Here is a 22,798-nt window from a genome sequence, read left to right as displayed (position 1 = left end):
AATAAAATCTCCTTTATTCCAGTCTCAAGGCCAATGAAGTCTTAAACCAGCAGGTCTGTAGCAGCCAGAATATGATATGCAGCCATTAGTCTCTGACTATAAACTTGTAGTTCAGCCTCAAACTATTTGAATTTAGTGGTTGAGTTCATGCTCCACAAAGCCTTCTGAGTATTATCGTCTGCTGGAACTGGTTTAGACTGTTTATCCTGTGCACAGCATGCAGGATACAGCCTTAGTCTCACAAAGCATCCCAATTCTCATGATCTCTTATCGAATCTTTTTAAAAACACAAATAAATTACTATATGCTAGCCTGGGTATGGATCTGCATTTTTCTGTTGATACCATTTGCAAGTCATGGCAGGTTGTATTCAGTGACCTCAAATTCTATCTGTGACAAAACAAATTCTATCAAAGGACAACAGGCAAAATTGACATTTTTTCTTTAAAAGGATTGGGGTCTAGGAGACATGATCTATGTCCTGACTTCTGTCCCTTTCTGACAGGTAGTAGACATTAAGTCCTTCCTTCTTCTACATTGTGCCTAAAGTGTCCATTATTAAAAAACAAAGAACGGGAGTTGGGGGAAGGATTGAAGGAGCCTGAAGAATCAAGGACCCCACAAGAAGACCTACGGAGACAACTAACCTGGGTCCATGGGTGCTCACAGAGACTGAACCACCAACCAAAGAGCATGTGCAGGCTGAACTTAGGGCACTGACATCTGTAGCAGATGTGTAACTCGGTCTTCATGTGTGTCCTCTAACAATTGAATGGGGGCTGTCTCTGACTCCATTGACTGCCTTTCCCCTGGCTAGACTGCCTTTTCTTGCCTTACTGAGAAAGGATGCATTCAGTCCTGATGAGACTTGATATGCCAGGGTAGATTGGTACCCAGGGCTGGGTCTCCTGTTCTCTAAGGAGGGTCTCTAAGGAGAAAGGGAGAAGTGAATGGGAGAAAGAGTGTCGGAGGTTGGGACTGGGAGGAAAGGAGGAAGGGGGAATGTAATTGGACTGTAAAACAAATAAACAGATTAATAAAAAAATTAAAAATGGGTAGGTTATTATGATATCTAGGGCCTTTGTGAGTTATGACACACAACAATAAAATGGGTCTGTAACACACAGCAATGACATGTACAAATGTACGTGTAGCACTTAAGTTTTGTAGGAAATACACCTTATATAAATAGTATTCCAGGGTTCCTCCATTTATGTCTGGAAGGAAGAAAAGGGCAGCGTAGGAAACTCAGGCCAACAAACCTGTTATGTTAGCTGTTGGCACAACAGTTATCTGCCTTCCTAGGAGTGTGAGCTGTTGGCCTTTTCATTTACATGTGTCTGCTGTTTTGATGAGATGGCATTACAGAGGGAATAGCACCTGATTCTCTTTCCAGGGTCCCTAGTCCAAACTCCTCTCAGCAAACCTTCCAGTAGCATCTAGCCCATGGCTAAGGAAACCTCTATCTCCATCAACATGGTTCTGTTTTGTGCAGAAACACTTCCTTTTGTTCAGAAGACCTTTTCATAAGGTAAAATCAGCATTAGTCAAATTGAAAGTGTTCTTGGCCAAGTGACACAAAGGAATGATGTCAGTAGCTCTCCTGCACATACTGGAGATTGTCTCAGTTTCTTTTTCATTGATGTCTCTAGAGTTTATGCTCCAAATATTGGACACTTTTGAAACTCCAGGCAAATTAAGTGGGCCTGAAACTGTCACTGTCATGAGCCTGTTCTCTGGAGTCAGCATGCATGGCATTAAGTCTAATCTCCACCCTTAACCAACTATATCACCTTGGACAGGTCCACTGTGCTCTCTGACTATAGTCTTACCAACTAAGGTTATAGGAAACTGAAAACTAGCTGTGTCCTTGGAAGACAGCCCAGCACTTGTTGGGGCACCAGAATTGTTGAAATTCACTATAAGAAACCAAGGTATGCATTTTACAAAACACATATGCCAGTGACCCACTGCCCTGCAACTACAACTGGACTAACGGGAAAGCCTGGTGCCTACATTGGAAGTAGCAAACTCCAGAAGGACGATCAGGAGCATCTAGGCATGGAACCCTTTGCTAAAACTTGGGGCTGTGTTCCATCCTCAATTCAAAGGTTACCTAGACTCATGTCCAAGTGGAACGTGAAGGATGCTTTGGATACGCCCAGTTCCTGAAGCCTGTGCTTGAGTGAGAAGCACCAGTGTCATTCAGGAACTTGGAAGAAATGCAAAACGCTGAGCCTCTCCTAATTCGTGGCTCAGGAAGACTGAGATCCATTGCCTAGTACTTAAGCACACCTTAGATGACTGTGATACCAGAGGGAGTTTGCCATCATTGCTTTGAAAGAAGACCTGGCTCAGTGGATTAGTGAGACTGTTTCAGGCAAACAACCAACTAAAACAAACACACAAACAAAACCACCTGGTCATCACTGATAAATTCCTGCAGTTTGGCTAAATGAATGCTAACTGTTTCCCCCATTAATAGTTACATGATTCCTTCAAGGTTCAAGATGCTGTCCCAGTTTGTCCCAGTGAAATGGTCCCTGTTGTATAGGTGGCTGACTGACTAGCTTATGGCAAATTTCCTAGGATCCAGAAGTGGCAGAATTGGAATTAAAATCCAGAAGCTGCTTTAGGATCAAGACTTTGCCCTAGTGACACTTTAGTTCAGATTCTGAATCTCTCAAAATGCTATGTGTTCTGTCACAAAACCAGAGGATTGAGTAAACTTGAAGCAAGTTCCTTTTTATTAACTCAGACATTTCCCCCACTGCAGGAAGTGAGAAAGAATGGGGAAAGAATTATCTGCAGCCTAGGATTTATGGGAGATCTAGCCGATTGCCATTAACAACTTTCTGGTGCCATCCACGAGGCTGAGCCTCTGTTCTCATGGTTGCTTCTCTCCTGAGCTCTTGCTTTCCCTGTCAGGTTCTCTTCTGTGCTGGGAGGGTAACATCCAAGGGTGGGCTCGCTGTGGTGGGTTGAAGGAATGAGAACTTTCCTTGAGACGGAGAGGATTATATGCTTTTATTCCACAATCTAGGCCTCCATGCAACTCCTGGCATAAAGTTTCTTAACACTAGGACTATGGTGATACTAGATTTATTAAGTCTTTGCTATGGAGCTGATCTGGGCATTGTAAGATGTTTGGTATAAGGTTCTCTGGTACATGACTAAGAATTTTCTGATCTAGATACCTGGCAAGTGGGGCTGGGAGGGTTCACCTTGGACAGTGTAATAATCTCATCTCATTTTACAAGGCTGCTGAGTTCAGCTACCACGCTGTGGCTCTGCTTAGTGTGAGGCGCTTCCTACCAACACATTTCTCTAGGACCTCCTATTTAACCGGCCAATACTAGCCATAACTATTAAAATGCTCCTGTTTTCAGGCATTTGCAGTATGTCCAACCCACTTTTCCTACGATGTTAGATATTCTCAACATTTGCTAAGACATGGTCATCATTATCTGGGGTCACATGTATCAGCCTACATCTTCCATAGGACATTGTCTTGAATTTTCAGCACCTGTTGGACTCTGCATGGAGGAAGTAGATAAGATAGAAAGCTCTTTTCTCTCTCACTCTCCAGACTGAACTGCTACCTCCTGCTTCTGTGACTACAGATGATATTAAGACACTAAATTGTGGCTATTTTTATAATTACCAAAGTCTTTGAAATGCCAGGCAGGCGTTATTATTCCTCTGAATGTAGCATTTATTTTCTGAATAACAAGAAAAACACCAAAATTTTCGGCATTATGGAAGTGATAGAATTTGATTGGCCATGTTGACTGGCAGGAAATAAAAAATATGTTTCAGGACAGAGGGCTGTGATTCATCCAAGACCTGTTGCCATATTGGTTTTGAACTAGTATAAGGGAGATATCGGTAGGGAGCAATAACTTGCGTGCTCAAAATGAAAAACATATTTTATGTCAAATGCTGCACCGTGGAAAGAGTCTCCATCTTGGGTGATCTCCCATAAAGCCCACTATTGGCTGGTGAATATGAAACTATGAATCATTAGAATAAAACAGAGGTTCAGCCTGTTACTGAGCATAGGTGAATTAAGATAGCCACCGCATAATACAGACAACACTCGCTTGAGAGAAGAAGCACAGAGGATGCATGTAAGAAAAATTACACAGCTGCCCTTCACAGCTGCTAAATTCTCCATGCCAGGGGTGAAATATTGAAAATGTGGCAGTAGAGATGATTGAAGCTTCAACTCTGAGAGGTACATGGAAAATCAGAGCAGCTGCTGCTCCAAAGGGCAGTCATCTGTTTGAGGTGCCACTGGTTCTCATAGAAACAACCACAACAGGACTAGGGAATTCATTCACTTTCAAACAATGAATGGTGGTTCACGAACAATGTTGAAGTCCTAGTTTTTTTTTATAGCTTAAATGAAAATTAATTCAAAACAATTATTTTCTCTATAAAGGGATATCTGGGATAGTGTTTACAGAGTGTATCCCAGATTTTCTTTTTGTCTGCTCTTACTTTACTCACTTCCAGAAATTTTTTTCTTTCATCAAAAGCAACAATTCTGAAGGGGAGTTAAGAATGGGAATTTGATATAATTCTTTTTGTTGTTGTTATTGTTGTTGTTGCTGCTGCTGCTGCTGATGATGACAATGATGATGCTTAAATCTTGAATCCACGAGAGTGGAAAGGAATATTGGAGATTACTCATCATCTGAGACACTGGAACTTCCCCCAGGAAGACTGGGAAGACAGTTTCCATACCCCAAACCACAAAGGCCTATGAGAATAAAAATGTCAAGAGCAGACCTTAGACAACTGTGCAAGTGAAGGAAGCCAGCATGGACCATGGCATGTGGAGGTATTTGAAGATTAAGGATAGAGGATCTTGTTTAAATTCATGATTCAATAAGAAAAGAAGGATCTTTTATGAATCACATCTTGAGAGCCAAAGTAATTCTCTGGAGAAGTTTAGTAAGTACTTAACTTTCATACATTCTAATCAGAGATCTTGGCTACATCAGATACCTGCTGCTCTACACAAAGCCACACAGAGCATTAACACAGTCCGTGTTCAGCTCTGAAAGCTTACATGACTGATGGTCACAAATATATAGAGGGCTGTGGGCCAGTGACCAGCCTGGCTTTCTGGAAGTTAGGTGAAGCTCCTACCGTCCCTTTCAGGGTCTAGGGATTCAAATCTCCTCAGCTGGGAACCAGGGTATCTTCCACTGCCCCACAATGGAAGTCATGCTTCCAATAGGTTCTAAGAGGATTTATTTTCTTCCTTTTGTTATGGTTGCTATTGAAGTATTGGTATCACCATTGTTCTGTCAATGTTTGTAATGATCCCACGATGTAAATGTCCTTGTTTTCCAAAGAGTCAAAAGCACAGAGACTGTTTAAGGCAACATCACTAAACTCTGAGAGCCAGTGAGTAGTCAATTGGGTTTTAAAGCAATCTGGTTCTGCATGCATACTTTATACAACACTATAATCAGTTTTCCCCAAGGGTAGGCTCTCTGTGGGTTCAAACTCAAAGATTAATTGACTCACTCATTTTCTTCCTAATCTATAATCACCACTTTCTAAGAAAAAATAATGAGGAGAAGGAAATAAAATGAAGGACAACAGGATGAAGCATGTTCTAAGAACCAAGATTAAAGACGGAATGGAAAATGCTTCCTTCCATGGGTAAGGAGTCTCTACTTGGAGCCTTTACAAATGATGAAGTGACAGGAATTCTTGCCTAAGGGCAGCTGTCTGTCAAGAAAGGTAAGAAACACACCAACGCCTCATTCTGCTTGGCCAGCCATGTTTCCCAGAAATCTTTGTGGTAAAGTTGCTTTTTGTTTAAATCACAAAAAAGGGGGGAGACTATGTAAGCTGCTCTTCTCCTCAGTTATGAAGATTCATAGAGTGTATTTAAAGCAGGCCTGGGAGGATCATGCCTCCCATAGAAGGCATGAAGAGCTGGTGTTCTCATGAAGGTCACCTTCATGCTAAGTCTCAACATTGCTCACATTTCTGAAGCTTAGAAATGTGTTCCAAAATGTCAGAAGCTATAAAGTTAAAGAAATAAGACATTGGAAGGAAATGGGGGGAAAATCTCTTCAGACAGACCATAAATAAGTAACAACTTTGTCCTTGGAGATCAGGGGCCATGCGCAAGGGTGTTTCCTAGCTCTCTGAGCTAAGGCAGGTCTGGGAAAAGATCAATTCACGTTGGCAAATAAATGATAAGGAATAAATAGTACTTGGAGTTTCATTTTTAATCACAATCCTGTTTATTGAATAAGTGGAATAAGTAAGCATCTTCGCAGGTTTAGCTTTGCTTTGCAGAAGATCTCCAACACAGAACAAGGATGACACCACCACTGTTGAATCAGGTATGGGAGCTGAACAACCTGGGACTCCACATGGCTTGAACCAGACAGATTGCTTTTCTAACAATGCATCTAGTAACCCAGGATCCCCACCTTCATTGATCTGCATGTATACCTGCTTCAAACAATGAAGTGAGTTGCTCCTTGGTGGTCACATAGCAATACTCACTTCTATTTGAACATGTTTTAAGACATAACAAGAAATGAGGAAGGCAGAAACATTGGCCATTTACCCCCAATTGGTTTGGGATTCACAGAAATTATGATAAATGTATCCTCCAAGTGAACTTTTAGATAAAGTCTTCTATATACTATCTTATGCTTTGTAAAATTGGGCATGCATATTATTAAAATCAGATGCATTGTGGGAAAGGACATTCACACTAAACAAGGGCATACAACATCACTCAAGCCTATCAAACAAAACAGAAATACCCTACTCCTAGCAACAAACTCTTTCCTCTGGGCCCCATAAAAAAATAACACTCAAACAATAACTGGGGCTCTTGGACATTGTAACTCCAGCAGGCTACTGCTCCTTTGCAGTGTATCCTCTAATGTCTATAAATAAAAATGTTTTTCCATCTGTGTCGACTTTTTCAATTATCTTAGTACATTGCCCTGAACCTGGAAACACTTATTGCCAACATGCCCATCAGAAGCACTCTCCCATGGACACCAAGGAAGCTGTACACCGTACAGTATTCCTTGATGCAGTACAAATAAATCCAAACACACATTATAAAGCATTGAGAGGAGAACTGGGGAGATATATAAGTGGTTAAAAGCAATTGCTGCTCTTCCAGAGGACCCAGGTCTAACTAGCAACACCTACAAGAGGTTCATAGCAATCTGCAACTCCATTTCCAGACATTTCTATGACCAGGCAGTGTACACACATGGTGCACAGACATTCATGCAGGCAAATCACTAACACACATAAAATAAAAAAGTGTTACACATTAAAAAAAAGGACTCTGAGTGTTTCATCATGTTGACAAAAGCTGGTATCTAACACGGGCTCTTGAAATCTCGGCATCCACCACCCTCTTCATGTTTATTGCCACTTTCTTCTATCAATTTTATATCTGGGTCCCATAATACCATTTTGCATTATTTTTGCATAATTACATTATATTTTCTTTACAATCATTTATATTCTTAACTGAAAAAAGTTGAATGTAAGACTTGATAGCTCTTATGTAAATGAAGAAGGAATTTGCCTTCATAAAGTACAGGGCATGAAAGGACAAAATCATCTCAGTGAATCAGCAGATACTATTACCTGGCAAATGCTCTTATGTTTAGACAGGCACTATCTTTCCATGAAAGATATTAAGAAAAACTAGTACTGAAACAAACAAATATTTTTCTGGAAGAGATGCAGTGCTGGAAGAAAATGACTTTCTCATTATGTCAGTTCAATGCTATTCAAGAGTCTATTATTGGATTAGTCCATTGTTGTAAAGTTTCCCTATCTCATCTCTCTCACACACAGATGAAGTCTGTCTACAGAAATATGTGTGCATATATATGTCAAATGAATCAAGCTAGGGCAATCAGTGTGTGGTATACCTGTTATAGAGATGGTTACAAGCAAATGATTTACTTACCATGTTCATCAAGTAAAATATTGTCTGGTTTCATATCCCTGGGGGAGGAAACAAGGAAAAGATAAAGTTATTTATAAAAAGATAAACAGAACCAAATGAATATAATAAAAGCAAAATGCTCAATAGATTCCATTTCAGGTTGAAATACTGTTTGAGCATTGTCTCCCATTATCACAGAATCTATGAGTTAACATTAACTGTGGCAGTTAGGAAACTACGGATTCAGCCGTGGTCACACATCAATAAGTAGAAGAACTGGGCTCTGAACCTGGGCTTCTCTCATTCATAAAGATTCTTAATTGCTATAGCATGAAAGTATTGGTCCACAGGGATTTACGAAACATTTACATCAACATAAAGAAGCATGAATAATATTAGTCATTATCTTCCTGTGAAATCCCAGCTACTTGCTTAATTATTGCACTAGGGGTACTAAAAAAGACCAATCATCAATGTGTTAGTGTTTAACATGATGATTACTTAATATGCATTTACATTGTGCATTGGAAATTTGCTAAGATGGTCAATTTCTGACATGCTCAACTCAAAGGTAATTGCATGAGAAGGTAATGGTAGTTTGCTTGATAGTAATACTCATTTCATTATGTACATTTATTTCAATTTCAATTCATTTCCACATGTTTATTTATCAAAGCCTCTTATTGTGTACCTTTAAATAAATTAATTAATATAAAATTTTTAAATTTTCTTTGTTTTTAGAAACAAAATATAAAAAAGAAACACAGGAAAGGTAAGGCAAAACCACTCTCTTCCAATAAAAGGTGTTTGCTGATAACAAATATGAAGACGGATGGCCAGCAGTGTGTTAGATATTCTCATAATTACCCCAGCAGTCCTCCCAGTCAGTGACTAGCACAATAATTTATAAGAACCCACAATTCTCTATGTTGAGATTTTTCACTACCCTTCCCTAATGTGCCATTAAAATGCTTCAGTCTAGGTTCACAAAAGCCATTAGGAAAGAAATTCAGAAACAGGCTTGGGAACACATTATCAGCTTGGTCAAGTGGTTTTTATGTTGTCAGCATAAAAAGTGACCCTAGTTTTTGACAAATCAAGGCTGGACATCTTTTCTTGTCAAAATTAATAAGCTTAGGAAAAGTTACTTATAAATAGACTTCATGACATGCCATATCCAGCATTCAGGCTTAATGTGTAAAATCTGAAATTTCCTTATACACCTTAGCCTGCTAAATTCATTCTAGGTCATAGAGGGATCACCTTTCTCTGTGGCAGGATTTTCTATACTACAGGGTACAATTTCCTCAAAAGATGGTAGAGTTGGACTTCAAATTGTAGGTTTCTGTTTCTAAGCACTCTTTTAATATTGGAAACCTGCCTCCAAACCCTTTGTGTGAAGAATTGTCAAGTCCAAACTCATGCATGTCATAGAAGCCATTGCATTATCTGGTTCTCTGTTCCAGCCATGTACACACATGTAGGATGCCCTAACACATTCCCTGCCAACTCTTGCCTGCTCACTACTGCATTTGTTGCTCTTTGGCCTGAATCAGACCCTTTCTGCACCTCACTGAGACATGGCAGATTCACCCTGGGAATCAGAGATTTCACGTTCTGTAAAAAACCTTCAGTGACTTTCCAATGATAGACCAAATATTTGTATGTGGCTTTGACTCCCCTGTAATATGTGCCACACTTACGTGCAACTCCTCATCACACGTAGGCTCAAGACCTCCTTGATGCCTGAGATGGTTTCTTGGATATCACACAGAGTCATAATCTGTGGTGGTCACTACAGGAGACTCGGGGAAATTTTAGCCCCCTGGAACATGGACCCAACAATGTAGGCCACATGCTACTGTATACCATGAAATCTTTGTGTAGTGGCAAGCCTGAGGTAAACCAGGCATCAGGCACTTTCCACCATTTTCAGATTGTTTCCAGTTGACATCAGTGTTTTCCAGGAAAGCAAGAGGCCCAGGAAGGAAAACTTATTGAGTGTAGCAAGACCAATATCAATGTCTCTTTGTCTGAATTTATTAGGGTTTGTGTCAGAAATGAATCTCCACAGATTTCACATTTTGCGAATTTACTATTAAGTCTTTGAGTATCCCAGTTGATTCTCTTTGAACTTTCTCACTTTTTTTTGTCCACTAATTTCCCAGAACCTATCTTGAAACTTAGAAAATAATAGAGAAGAATCAGAGTGATGAACAATTGGCTGAATGTACATCTTTACTTTAATTTTATGTTTATTTCCTCTCTAGGTATATACCCAGAGTGAGCCACTGTGCTCAGATAACAGGGAGAAAACGAAATCTTGTTCCCCCAGGAAGGATGTAAAAAGATGCGAAGGAACTGGACCAGAAAGGTACAGAACAGTAAAGGGGCATGTTTATCACAACATCAAAGGAAGACTGTGAGGAAATCTAATAAAATGTGGAATTTTAAGCATTAAAATGAATTATATAAGCTTAGAATCTAACTACACAGTTTTTCAAACTCTAATGAGTTAACTTCTAAGTCAGCACAGGGAAAATTGCAGTATGATAAAATGGCTTATTCGCGTGCATGAGAAGAAAGAAACTTGGAGAGTTATATTAAAATTCTGGCTAGAACAAGTGGAGTTTTCCAGTTCTGAATTTTAACTCTATTTCATTTCTCAGGCAACACTTTGGTACCCTAAACTGAGTCAGAATAAGAAGTCACTTTTCCTAAGATGATTGTCTCACTGTAGCTGTCTGCTTTAGTGCTTTAACTTAGTTGTTAACAGACCTGGATATGTTTGAGGTTCCCTTCAGAAGCTTGGAGCACTGAGGATACTGCCACAGTTCAGACTTAAGCCATCAGACTCTGTGTCTGTGCAGAATAATCTGGGTCCTTTCAGTCATTCTGAAGAACCGCCATATTTAAAAGGCTCATTAAAAAAAAAACACCCCAACCCAACAGCCATCAATGGGCACCATGGAAATATGAAGGAAACTTGCACACTATTGAGAGAGAACTTACGTGAGTCTGACCACTGTAGAAATCAGCAGTGAGGTAATTCAAAAGACTTGAGACTAAAATGATAGTTATGCTCACCTGAAGGAACCCTACACAACTCACAATAGGATGAAAATAATATTGAGTGTTTACTTCCAACTAAGCATCAGTGTGCCAGAAAATGCAGTGACTCTTGCCTACTCTGAGGTCTCCACATTTCAACCATTCCTCAAGTCCTTCACACCCTTGTGTCTTGCTACCTCTCAACAGGTGACTATAGCTTGTCACTTCACTTCACTTCTGAACCCACCTGTCTTTTGATTTACCATTGTCTTCCCTTTGGCTATGGCATATCAGCTCTTCTGTGGGAGTTGGACTCCTGTCTTCTTGCCTTTTATGCTTTGCCCTGGGAAATGTCCTTGCATTTCAAGCTAACTCCTTCTACCCTATAGAAATATGTTACAAACCACCCACCTCCCATTTTTTTGATGACACTTCTGGATTGAATGGTGACAGGTGGAATTGGGAACAGCAGCTGCTACTAACCAGACTTCCATCTCCTCAGGTTCTTGAAATTACTCTTGTCAGGTACATTGATTTCCCTCACTGTGCCAAATGCAATAATCATAGAGTTGCTGTTACACTTCTTGGATTGGGGGATGGGGGGGCTAACCACTCCTTCCCTGATAGCACACTTCATTTTCATGGCTTAGAAAAACTCATAGTTTACTGGGTTTCTTCTATCACAGAGCTCCCTCCTCAGTCTCCTTTGCTAGTACCTCTTGGTCAGATCTCTAGACATTGGGCTTTATGCAGAACTACATCCCACTAAATGACTGCATTTAGTCTTATGATTTTAAATATTATTTACATGCCAAATGATAATGCACGTGACGCAATTTCTAGTCTTTACCCTGGAATTACAGATAAGTACATAAAATTGCTTGTCTGATGATATCATCTGTTTAGGATCCATGGAAAACACAGAATTCTTTGAACAGAACCTTCACTATTTCTCCATAATCCTCACCCACACAACACCAAAGTGATTCCAGAATTCCTTAGCCCAGTAAATCACCCCATAGTTCTCCCATCTCCAGTGAAAAATCTTGAAGCAACTCTTAAGCTTTTTTTTTTGAACTACTAACATCAATTGCTTAGCAACTCCTGATGAGTCTACCTTTAGAACAGAATTGCTGGAAGTAACATGGGAATCTCCCAGAACATAATGTTTGAAACCATGATACAGCAACTTCATTTCTTAGGTGTTTATCCCAAAGCTTGAATAAGAATTTGCACAGGGATTTCTGTGCCCATATCCACAACAGTGTTGTTATTCACAAAAGCTAAAAGGCAAAAGCAACCCAGGTATCTATTAATACATGAATAAAAAATATAGCTTATCTTTCCAATAGAGTACTGTTTTTTAAAAGCAATGGAACTCTTACAGATGCTGTAGGATCAATGAACACACTAATGTCTAGAAGACACTATGTTGAGTGAAACAAACCAGGCATAAAATGGCCATTGTTGCATGATTCAAATTATATGGGATATGTGTATCAGTCCAACGCATATAAACAGAGGACATGAGAGTAGTTCCTGTAAGTTGTGTAGACAGAGAACAAGGGTTTATCAAGTAAGGGTACAGAGCCCCAGTTCAAGTCCAAGGGAAAGTTCTGAATATGTTATGTGGTGTCAACCATGTTCAAGAGTTCACTGTATTTTGTCACTTAAGATGATGCAGCTTCATGTTTTATACATTTAATCCATCGGTAGATAAATTAGTTAACAGAATTAACAATCTGCTACTGAAAAAGCACCTCTCTGCCCACCACTACAGTGCTATTTTTTTCTTTCTTTCTGTTTTCTACTGAAAATCCATTATCTTCTTAGCATCTGGCAAGGAGTATTACAGTCCATGTGCCTTCTTCCCTGCCTGGGCCCCCTGGCTTGCAACCCATAAGGAGTAAGAGTGACAACACTTGTTGATGCTTTGTATATACAGAGAGGCAGATCAAACTCCACCACACGCCAGGTTTGTGCAGCTCCCTGGCCTCTTTATCCCACCTTTCCAGACAGCCCCTTATGCCTCCAGTCCTGATCCCTGCCCACTTCCATGGTTGAAGATAATGGTGCATCTCCCCCATCCCTATTGTAAACGTATCATATTGTGAGTAAAACATCATTACCACCAGTCATTTCACTGATGATGTGGTCATTACTTCTCTCTCTTCTACTAGGATGCAAGTTCTCTGAGAAAAGACATTTTGTGTCTTGTTTAATGCTGAAACAAACTGAGGCTCATAAAAGTGCCCAGAACACAGTAAAGTGTTTAAGTAGACGTTTGTCATAAAAATTATCTGTGAGTCCTGGTACTAAACTTTGTAACACAAAACAGAAATACAAAAGCTCCCAATAGGTCTTTGATGCCAATTACACTGCATTCACTCTCCGCCACCTGCAAAGTAAGTGTCGGAGCATGCATCAGAGAGAGGATCAGCTGAGCTCTGTGCAGTGAGAGGGTGAGAGGACTTTAGACAGGGCCTTTCAATTTGGAGAGTTGTAAAGCACAAGTCTAGGGACATATTTATTTTATGGAATCTGTTGCATTTTGGTTTGACAAAACAAGCAAGCAAGCAAGCAAACAAACAAAAGCTGGATCTTACCGAGGCAGTTGTTTCTACCTTCAAGGACTATAAATAGTAGGGAAGAAACCCAATACTCCCTGTGGCAGGGTCCAAGTGGAACTGATATATCTGCCCTTCTCACTTGAGTGACTTTACAAGATATTAGCAGAGTTTAATAGGCTAATTACATCCCTTCACTGTACCTACCCTGGACTCAAGTTGCTCACCCAGCAATCCCACACAGGGTGTGTGAAAATGGGGAACAAGAAACTCATTGTATACAAATCAATATCTCCAGCATCTCAATTTCTGTCTAGGCAACCGGTTTGGATTGGTTTTTGTTTCTGTTGTATAGCACATCCTCCAGCTTGGTTATCTCCAAGGTATTAAGATGTAGTAATAAATAATAATAATAATAATAATTTAATTGATATGTCTTATAGAATATACACATGTGTATATTATATAAGATTTAGAGAGTCACACAAAAGCTAGTGATCCCCAAATTATACCTATATTAAAAGCATAAGATAGTAGGATGAGAGCCGAACTTATAAACACACTACATGTTGAAACAGGAAGCAGGGTACAAAGTTTCCTGGAGCAGACTGTGCCCAGACACTCTGCTCTAAGGTTTCACTTAGTAAACTTTACTTCTAATCCTAGCTCTCTTCCTTGCTTCATACATACTCTCAGTCCTGTAATTTAAGCTAAGACACCTGCCCCTTCATTATCTGCACAAATGCTCTGATCTCTGTAACAAAGCTGGGGTAAGTAATAAAGTCTACACTGCCTGGCAAGTGTCTGCCCTTAATCTTTGTCTGATCAACTGTTGCATCTGCTCATCTCCAGTATCTCTTATTGTTTGCTCCAGGGAAGATGAGTTACAAAAACCATTTGCAGAGGTTTGGATGAGGGAATTGTGGGCTCTTAGTAAGTACCACAGCAAATATTTCCAATGTTGAGTAAATGTGTTGAACATATTTAATATTCCTTTTAGGTATAAATGACTATTTGAGGCTCACAATACTTTGTAGTTTTCATCCCAGCATTCCAACAAACACATTGCTGATAGGCTAAGAGAACATATCTATTTGTTGCAAGGATCCATGCAAGTGCCATTCTGCATGCCTTAAACAACTTGAATTTCTTTTCCCATCAGGTTACCCATCCTCCAAAACCTTCCCTTTCTTACATGGCTTATTCTATAGTCTGAATGTCCAATTCAGCAGACTATTCTGCTCGATTGTTCCTAACAATTTAACTTACATACCCTCATAGCAAACAAAACCTACATCATTAGCCACCTATTCTAGAAACTCTGCTTCTCCAACTCCCCACCACCTAGGCTATCTTCACCCAAGAAAGATTTGTTTCTTCAGTAGAGTGGCAAGAGGGCAGGAGGGAGCAGATGCTGAAGGACCCTCTGTGGAAAACACATTAAACTTCAGTAGAGATTGTTTGGAAAATTAGCGGAAGCATTAAGTTCAAGGAAAAGAGAAGAGTCTCTTCACAGTCTCACATTTCCAGTGACAGTGAGAATCAAGATGAAAGCTTAGGCTGTGTCACAGCTGTCACAAAGGCTTGAAAGGGCCTGGCTAGCAGATACATTTAAGTGAGGAATAGGACAGAGAGGCCAGCCTGACCTCCAAAGTCTGCACACTGATCTTGTGTGATTCACCTAGTCTTGCTCTAAAGGATACCCCCCTCCAACACCAACAGTTAGTTTTTGTTCCTGACTCATCCCCTAATTAAATCAGCAAAGCAGATTGCCAGTCAATAATCTATGGATGTTCTCACAATCACCCAGTCTGTAAATCGAAGAAGAGGGACTTATATCATACTCCCCCACCCCCAATTACTACCTTAACTATTTTAAGAAGGATGATAGAGAGGCTCCCTCAAGATCAACTGAATTGGTAGTTTCTGCCTATGTTAGTAAGGAATCTTCCATAGGCAATGAGGGTCATGATTAATTAGCAGTTTCTGACATGAACACAGAAGGGATATGTGGGGACAATCACCAAAACTTTCTGGAGCTGTTCTACCTTCCAAGCAATGATGCCATTTCCAACTGTTGTCCTTACTGTCTCTGCCAGGGCAGCTGTATAAGAAACATCTGATAAAAGAGTATCTTTAATGCTTCAGAACAGCTCTGAGCTCTAGCTGTCATCTCATTTAGATAGGTGAAAAGTGGGCTGCTCAAAGAACGGCATTGCTGATCCAATATTTGCAGAAGAGACTGGATAGAGCTTGAGCCATCTCTACACACTGAAGCAAATCTGATTTACATTTGGGATCTTCATTTCTTACTTCCCCTAAGTGAGAGAGGGGTGGGATTTCACTCAAGTTGGCCTACAATAAGTATATTGTCAAAATTTTGGTCATATTTTCCTACTGTGCATTTGGAAGTCATACACATATTACCCTTTAAGAGGCATTGCTAAAGATCAGATGTCTGAATTCAGTTTAAGATATGTTGATCTTGAAAAGGGATTGCCTAGTGAAAAGCTAGCTGCCCTTAGCTTCAGTTCTCCATGTCACAGTGTGGTTTCTCCCACTCTGTGCATGCCTGCCTTTGTGGTGCCATCTGCCACGAGATATCTGCCCAGCCACAGGAGCCTTGCAGTGCTATGGTGCTCAGCCTTTCAGTCCCTAAGAGTTTAAAACAAATAAAACCCATTTCTTTATAAGTACCCAGCTACAAATATTTTATTTTAGCAATGAAAACTAGACCTACATATACATCTAAGACTATTTTTTTAAAAAATGTTTTCAATTTCTTACTGTATAGAAAAAAATCTGTTCTCCTTGAAGATGAGATGTATCCATCTTGATGACACAGGTCCCCAGCAGTGGGGATCATAGACACCCCAGCTTGAGGCATATGTCAGCACACAATGATGCCAATGATGAGACTTTTAAGAATTACAATCTCTGAAATTAATACTTGCCCAGGGAAGATTGTCCTGTAGGGCTTACCCCAGGGCAACACCCTACTTGTTACCATTATCACCTTCAATTCAGATTCACTCTGGTGGAAACCCATAAATGTCAGCCAACAGACCATCAGGGGCCTGGCCAACTCACATAGCCACTGAGACCACAGTGGACTTTCAACTCCATAGGGTTAAAGTAAAGAAATGCTTCCGGCCTGGGTGAGTGGAATGTGCCTAGAAGTAAGAGGGAATGAAGGGAACGAGGCCCATTAATAATAGAGGAACCAGTATAAAACAATTGGGTGCTGGAGAAGACAATTCAGTTAGAAAGAAAAAGTAATTTGCCGTACTGCAACTCCAGAACCGAAGACACCCTTCTCCAGCAGAAGGAAGAATAAACTTGTAGTTGGAAAATGAAGCAAATTAACTCTCCAGATGCCAAGAGAATTAAGAAGACGACAAAGCTAGGAAAAACATCTGTCTTTCCAGAGCAGACTGACCACCAGCCTGGGGATGACAGGATTTGTATATCAAGCACATGCCTTGTTTGGGAAACAAGTCACAGAATACAGCCAGCTGGTCCATGCCCTAAGCTGTTTTGTTTTACTGTCCTATAAAGCATACAAGGTTATAATGAAATGTCTGTATCAATTATGTATCATTTGCCTGAAATCATGCTAAATGTTTTACGCATATTATTTCAATTACTTCCTCCCTCACTCCACCAAATACCTGATGGTAAACAGCATTATCATTTTGACCTTTAAAGACAGTGAGGTCCCATCAGTAATGAAGGGTGGAATAGAGCCACGCTTAGAACACTGGCTGTGGAAATCCAGACTCCTGTCTTGAGTGGATACAGTGTTAGAACTGCAGACAGGTAAATGGTGGGGTCACAGAAGGAGAGAACCAGGCATCAGAACAATGCTGGTGCAGTAGATAGAAGTGCCTGTAGAATAGTGAGCATCAGAGGCCAAGGACAGCTGTCTGGGCAGATGCTGCAACAAAGAGAACACTGATGTGATATCGCTTATAAAACTGCAGCTCAGGCTGGCCGGTCAGGTCCTGCATTAACTGCTGCCTTGGTTTGTTTGTTTGTTTGTTTGTTGCATGTTTTTAATGCAACTGACAATGCAATTACCTCTCTGGCTTATCCAGGGAGTGTGAGGATGCACATAGCAGCTTCATGGCTGCCAGCTGCGATGTGCTCTGCAACGAGCTGGGTTTTGTGCTCCGCTTTTGATCACTGACCTGGAAGGTTGATCTCTGACCATAGTAGAGAAAGGAAGACATCTTTGTGGTTTGCCTGGTGCATTTATTTTATGCTCAGGCATGATGTCATGGTTGCAGGGTTGTCTTAGAGAATGGTGGCTGTGTCTTTACCAGTGACAGATCTGGACCACTCTTTCCCCCCACTTCCTAGATAAAACCTCTCAGTCTGTGCATTATTTTCTAGCAAGACCCAATTCTAAGGCATGTAATGATTACTCAGAACTCACCAAAGCACCCAACACAGCAGCTCCAAACCCTCCTGAAGCCCTTTGTCACACTTTCTGAGATTCCCAATCCCCAGCATCTGCAGCCTTTTCTTTTGGAACAAATACCAACAAACACAGTGAAATTTAGACTACAGGTGAGACTGATGTGTCCTGCTGATCTGAGCAGGTAAGAGAATCAGTTAGAAACAGGGAGGAAAGATGTGCCCAGGATCTTGTGCTAACCCCACACAGTCTAAAACAACACAACTCCCTAGTCCATCTTGCCATTCTATCCTAGTAGCAATTCAATTGCTGGTTTCTGATCTCAGAATGTTTACTCCAGTATTAGATATCACTTATAGCTCCAGGATAGAAAGAAGCTGATTCCAGCAGCACTAACTGGCTTTCTCTTCTTTTATTAGGGACACCTAATAAGGGAAGATGTTGGGAACATAATCATTGTGACTGTCCCAGACCAAGCATTGAATACTCACCTGGTTCCTTGCTGCCAATTGGAATTATCTTACCAAGGAAGAAGGGAGATGTTTCTATATAACCAGGCAGTTTGAAATGCCACTGACAACAAATGGCCTGGGAGTTAACACAACAGCAGCCTGGTTATAGTTGATCTACAAATTAGTAACTCTCCCTTTGTCTGTTTTCTCATCTGCCACACAGGGATGAGTACAGAACTATTCACCTCAGAAGGTCCCTATGATTGTGAAATATATTGGTTCTGGTAAGTCTTTACAAAAGAGTCTGGTAGACAGTAACTACTAAATGAACTGTAGAGAATTCTAGAAAGATAAGTTGTACATAAGGACAATGTCATAGACTTTAAGTGATTAGGTATATAAGTATTCTATGTAAGTATATGAATTTGCAAATATTTAATGATTACAATTGAACACCTATGAAATTCATACAATGGAGACACTAGTTGTTGGAAAGGCAAAGGTCTAGAACTCTGAGATATCTCTTCTGGGACAGGAGTTGGCCCTAGCTTGATGCATCTAGGAGTGTTTAGCAAGCATGCTGTGGCATTTTTATAACTAGTATGAGACAAAGAAAATTTCACCCTAAATGTTCTTGACTGATGATAGTAGGTGATATTAGACAGAGTTCCTTGGGAAAGACACCAAAACTTTGTTGTAAACACTCTTTAATGTTTTTCTTTAAGTTATCAATGTTGCTAGCGACACACTATTTAATGGACAGTTGCCAGACCTGTCTCTTGTGCCCAGCTGTCCTGAGTGAGGAGCTGTCAACCATGATGCCCCTTGTGTGACAATCAACAGGCTTATGATCATGAAGTCTCTGGAGCTTCTAAGCAAATTCCACTCCAGCTGTAAGGACTGCAAGCATCCACACTGCCCATCACATACACGCACGTGCACACAACCACACACACACGCATACACACAAACTCAAGAAATGAAATGAATCTGTGCTTTATTCAGAGAGTTGCAATCTGGGAGTCAGAATGAAATCTGCCTTCTCCCGATCTTTCTCTCATTAGCATTTTCATACAGAGCCAGAACAAAGCAGCAAATCAATTCAAAATCAGTCCTGCCCAGGTGGGTCTTGTCTTCGAAACTGCCTCCACTCTGGGTTGCAGGGGGAGTGTTGACATACACCAAGGCCACTCACTCTTGCACCCATCCTGAGCCATCTGGATGGCATCTAGTTTTAAAGTTAACTCACAGAAAATAGATCATTGTCTGTATGAATGTGCCAATTCTGTCCTTCTTCACATGAGAACACAAATGTGCTGATTACAGACTGACCCACTGCAACCAAACAGCAGCAGATACACTGACATCCACTCTTTTCTCCAGTCACAACTGCCTCAGACAGCTGGCCATAGCTCTGGGAGATGTCACTCAGTGACCCTCAGTGACCTCTAGATGAACCTGGTTCAGTCATTCCCAATGGTCCTTCCAATCTTGTTATTTCCACCCAGGCTATGTAGGGCGCACATCCCAGCACAAAGCCTCTGATTGGTGAACTGTTGACTATGCTGCAGAACTAGGATCCATGCTCATCTGCCCCTTCCCTGTTCTGACTACAAAAGCATCCTTTGTCGACCTTCCTGAGTCAGACAGAAAAGCTTACCAGTGCATTGATGGCCTCCTTGTGCTGTGACACGAGGCCCTAATAAAACCTCTCTAGAGTGATCATTTTTTATTCTTCTATGTTGACTTGTTTATGATCTTTATATGGATAAAGTGGGCTGAACTGGTTACACTAAGAATGGATGAAAACGTTGGGCTTCCAGTCCCAATATAATAGCAATGGCTATAAGGCAGCCTGAAGATGACTCATGGGATCGGAAGCGCTGGAGACTGCTAGGGCAGTAAGCTTTCGGGACATTCAGCAGCTAAGAGACAGCTGAGGAATTTTAGAGAGCTGACAGAAGCAAACACTCTCGGGACTATGCAGGCCACTGACAGTGGAGTGTGTGGAGGTGAAAGGCTATGAGGAGAAGGATAGAAGATCTGCAGATCCAGCTTCTGGAAGAGTCCCAGATGTACCAAACTCTCAGAGCTTAGGGCCGGACTCTGACAGCTTAAAAGCTATAACGTTGTTGGCTGTGATAGGCCCACTGTAGCTCAATGCACACAACAATAGCACTTTACCTGGATACCTATAGCCACTTGTTGGCTTTGAAAACAGGGAGCCCTAAGCCTTTATTTCTGAGGGCACAGAGCCAGAAGCTTCTGGTTTCAAAAGCACAGTAGACTTTTGAGTTGTGTATCTAGAGCTGGATTGAAACTAGAGCTAAAGGCCTGTACTTCTCAAAATTTGGGTCTCCCAGATAAAAAACCACTCTGTAAGCCTCAGGTTCTGAAAAGTGCTGGGCTTCCAACTCTAGCAGAAGCTGCCCTTTGGTTGTTCATCATTTCCACCTGACTGCAGTAAAAGTACACTCATGCATTTGTCACAGGCTGCTGAAGCTTTATATGCAGACTAAGCCCAAGCCCTATACAGGCTTTACATAGTGTTTGAATATATGCATATATGTATTTTATAAAAATATAAACATATGTGACAATATAGCAGGCTTTACATCATAAACATATATTTTACTAATATACTCATGCAGTCTAAAATTAAATACACAGATATATTAATACACATGGTGGCAGTAGTCTCAGTAACAAACGGTTAGATCTAGACCCAAGGGTTTCCACTTTCACATGAGGTAAAAGTTAGGAATATGGGCTTTGTAGTCAGATAACCCAGGTTCAAATCTCAAATCTACAATGTCCTCATTCTGGGATTGTGGATAAATGTCATCACTTTCCTCATAATACACATTCTTAATAATAATATGTGTTTCTTAATAGTTACTGTGGTTTCCAGTTGTAAATACACAAACCCTTTGAGGGTACCTGCTCTATGTTGACTCTGGGCATAAGCTAAGAAAGGTCTTGCCCCACAATTCCAATTGTTGGATCAAGGATGAACTGATGATCCAATTAGAGCCAAGAGTGGGAGGGAGAGTGATGGAAGGCTCAAAAAGAAGCCCCCTTGGTGTCTCTGGGGGGGTAAGCTTTTAGAAGGAATATGATTTCTTGGATTCAGAAGAGTTAGCATAGTGTGTAAGAGCAAGCCAGGGATGGAAAGTCCACAGAAATGGTGGACAAGAGACTGAAAGAAGCTGGCTGATCAATACTGCTGGTGCATTGTTAAATAAGTAAGGTACAGATAGGCTTACATCTGTATTTTCTAGTTTTATAGGATAATTAATTCTATTACTTGAACCAATGTGAGTTTAGGGTTTCTATTATTTGATCAACACACTCATGTAAGTAAAAGAATTCTTAGACTCTACTCTCCATGTATAAAATGACAATGGTTTCTACTTCATAAAGCTGTGATAATTTAATTAAATGATGCAAGAAAACTGCTTACTACAGAACCTAACATGAAGTAACCGTTCATTTAAATTTCATAAACAGCATGAACAAATAATTAGCCCAGCATAGGAAGAGCTAGGTCATGAAACACCGAAGATAAACTAAGAATATAGAGATGAAAATGTGTTTTCAATGTTCACTCAATCATTGTGACATCATAACAGTGATAGGTTCCAACTGTTACACCTGGTGACTCAGGCTAAGATCGTTTACTTAAGTGTAAACCAGTCAGTTGAGGCATACATCTTTAATGCTAGCACTCAGAAAGCAGAGACAGGCAGATCTTTGAGTTTGAAGCTAGCCTGGTCTACAGAGCTAGTTCCAGGATATCCAGGGCTACACGGGGAAACCCTGTTTTAAAAACTTAAAATAAATGAATCAATACAATATACTTAGGTTCATATTATCCTCTAGAACTCTTATATGGTATCCATGACAAAGTTTGGTGGTACACAGTCATACTCATTTTTTTTTTACAAGCTGCCTATGATTTCTGTCACTCCATGTAGAAATGCTAAGGTCCTTAAAGTAGAATTCATTTGCTGGTTGGATTCTGTAGAAAGTATGCCTGTCTTGTGTCTTCAGGGTAAGAAGGTGAGCAGGTTAGCTCATGGATTCTTTTTCCCTATGTGACAGCAGCCAGTGCAGACCTTTCTAAGCAATCCCATCCTTACTGAGCACACACTGGAAAAAGGAAGAACAAGTTTAAGGACAACTACATGTCCTTTCCTGATTGCTCTGCCTTTTCCTGAAACACAAATAGGGTGTATATCAAACAGTACAATTGTTTGAAGGTGGTCATGGTCTAGCCTCTGCGCATACTTGTTGCCCCATTCCTAACTTCACATCTCTTCTCCTCTGCACCAACATCCTCAGA

At 40.5% G+C, this 22,798-nt stretch overlaps 1 protein-coding gene across 3 annotated transcripts in view; it reads right to left on the bottom strand.

The window, feature by feature from the left end:
* Stk32a (serine/threonine kinase 32A) overlaps window positions 1-22,798 on the bottom strand; it is a 110,631-nt gene that overhangs the window by 19,995 nt on the left and 67,838 nt on the right. For all 3 annotated transcript variants that reach the window (XM_039097002.2, NM_001191894.1, XM_063277491.1), the window contains one exon: window positions 7,985-8,022. In XM_039097002.2, coding sequence (XP_038952930.1) covers window positions 7,985-8,022 — 38 coding nt within the window. The remainder of the gene's footprint in view (window positions 1-7,984; window positions 8,023-22,798) is intronic.

This window comes from Rattus norvegicus, chromosome 18 (assembly GCF_036323735.1).
Source record: "Rattus norvegicus strain BN/NHsdMcwi chromosome 18, GRCr8, whole genome shotgun sequence".
Taxonomy (NCBI): domain Eukaryota; kingdom Metazoa; phylum Chordata; class Mammalia; order Rodentia; family Muridae; genus Rattus; species Rattus norvegicus.
The sequence above is the reverse complement of the archived record's forward strand: the minus strand, read 5'-3'. Positions and strand labels throughout refer to the sequence as shown.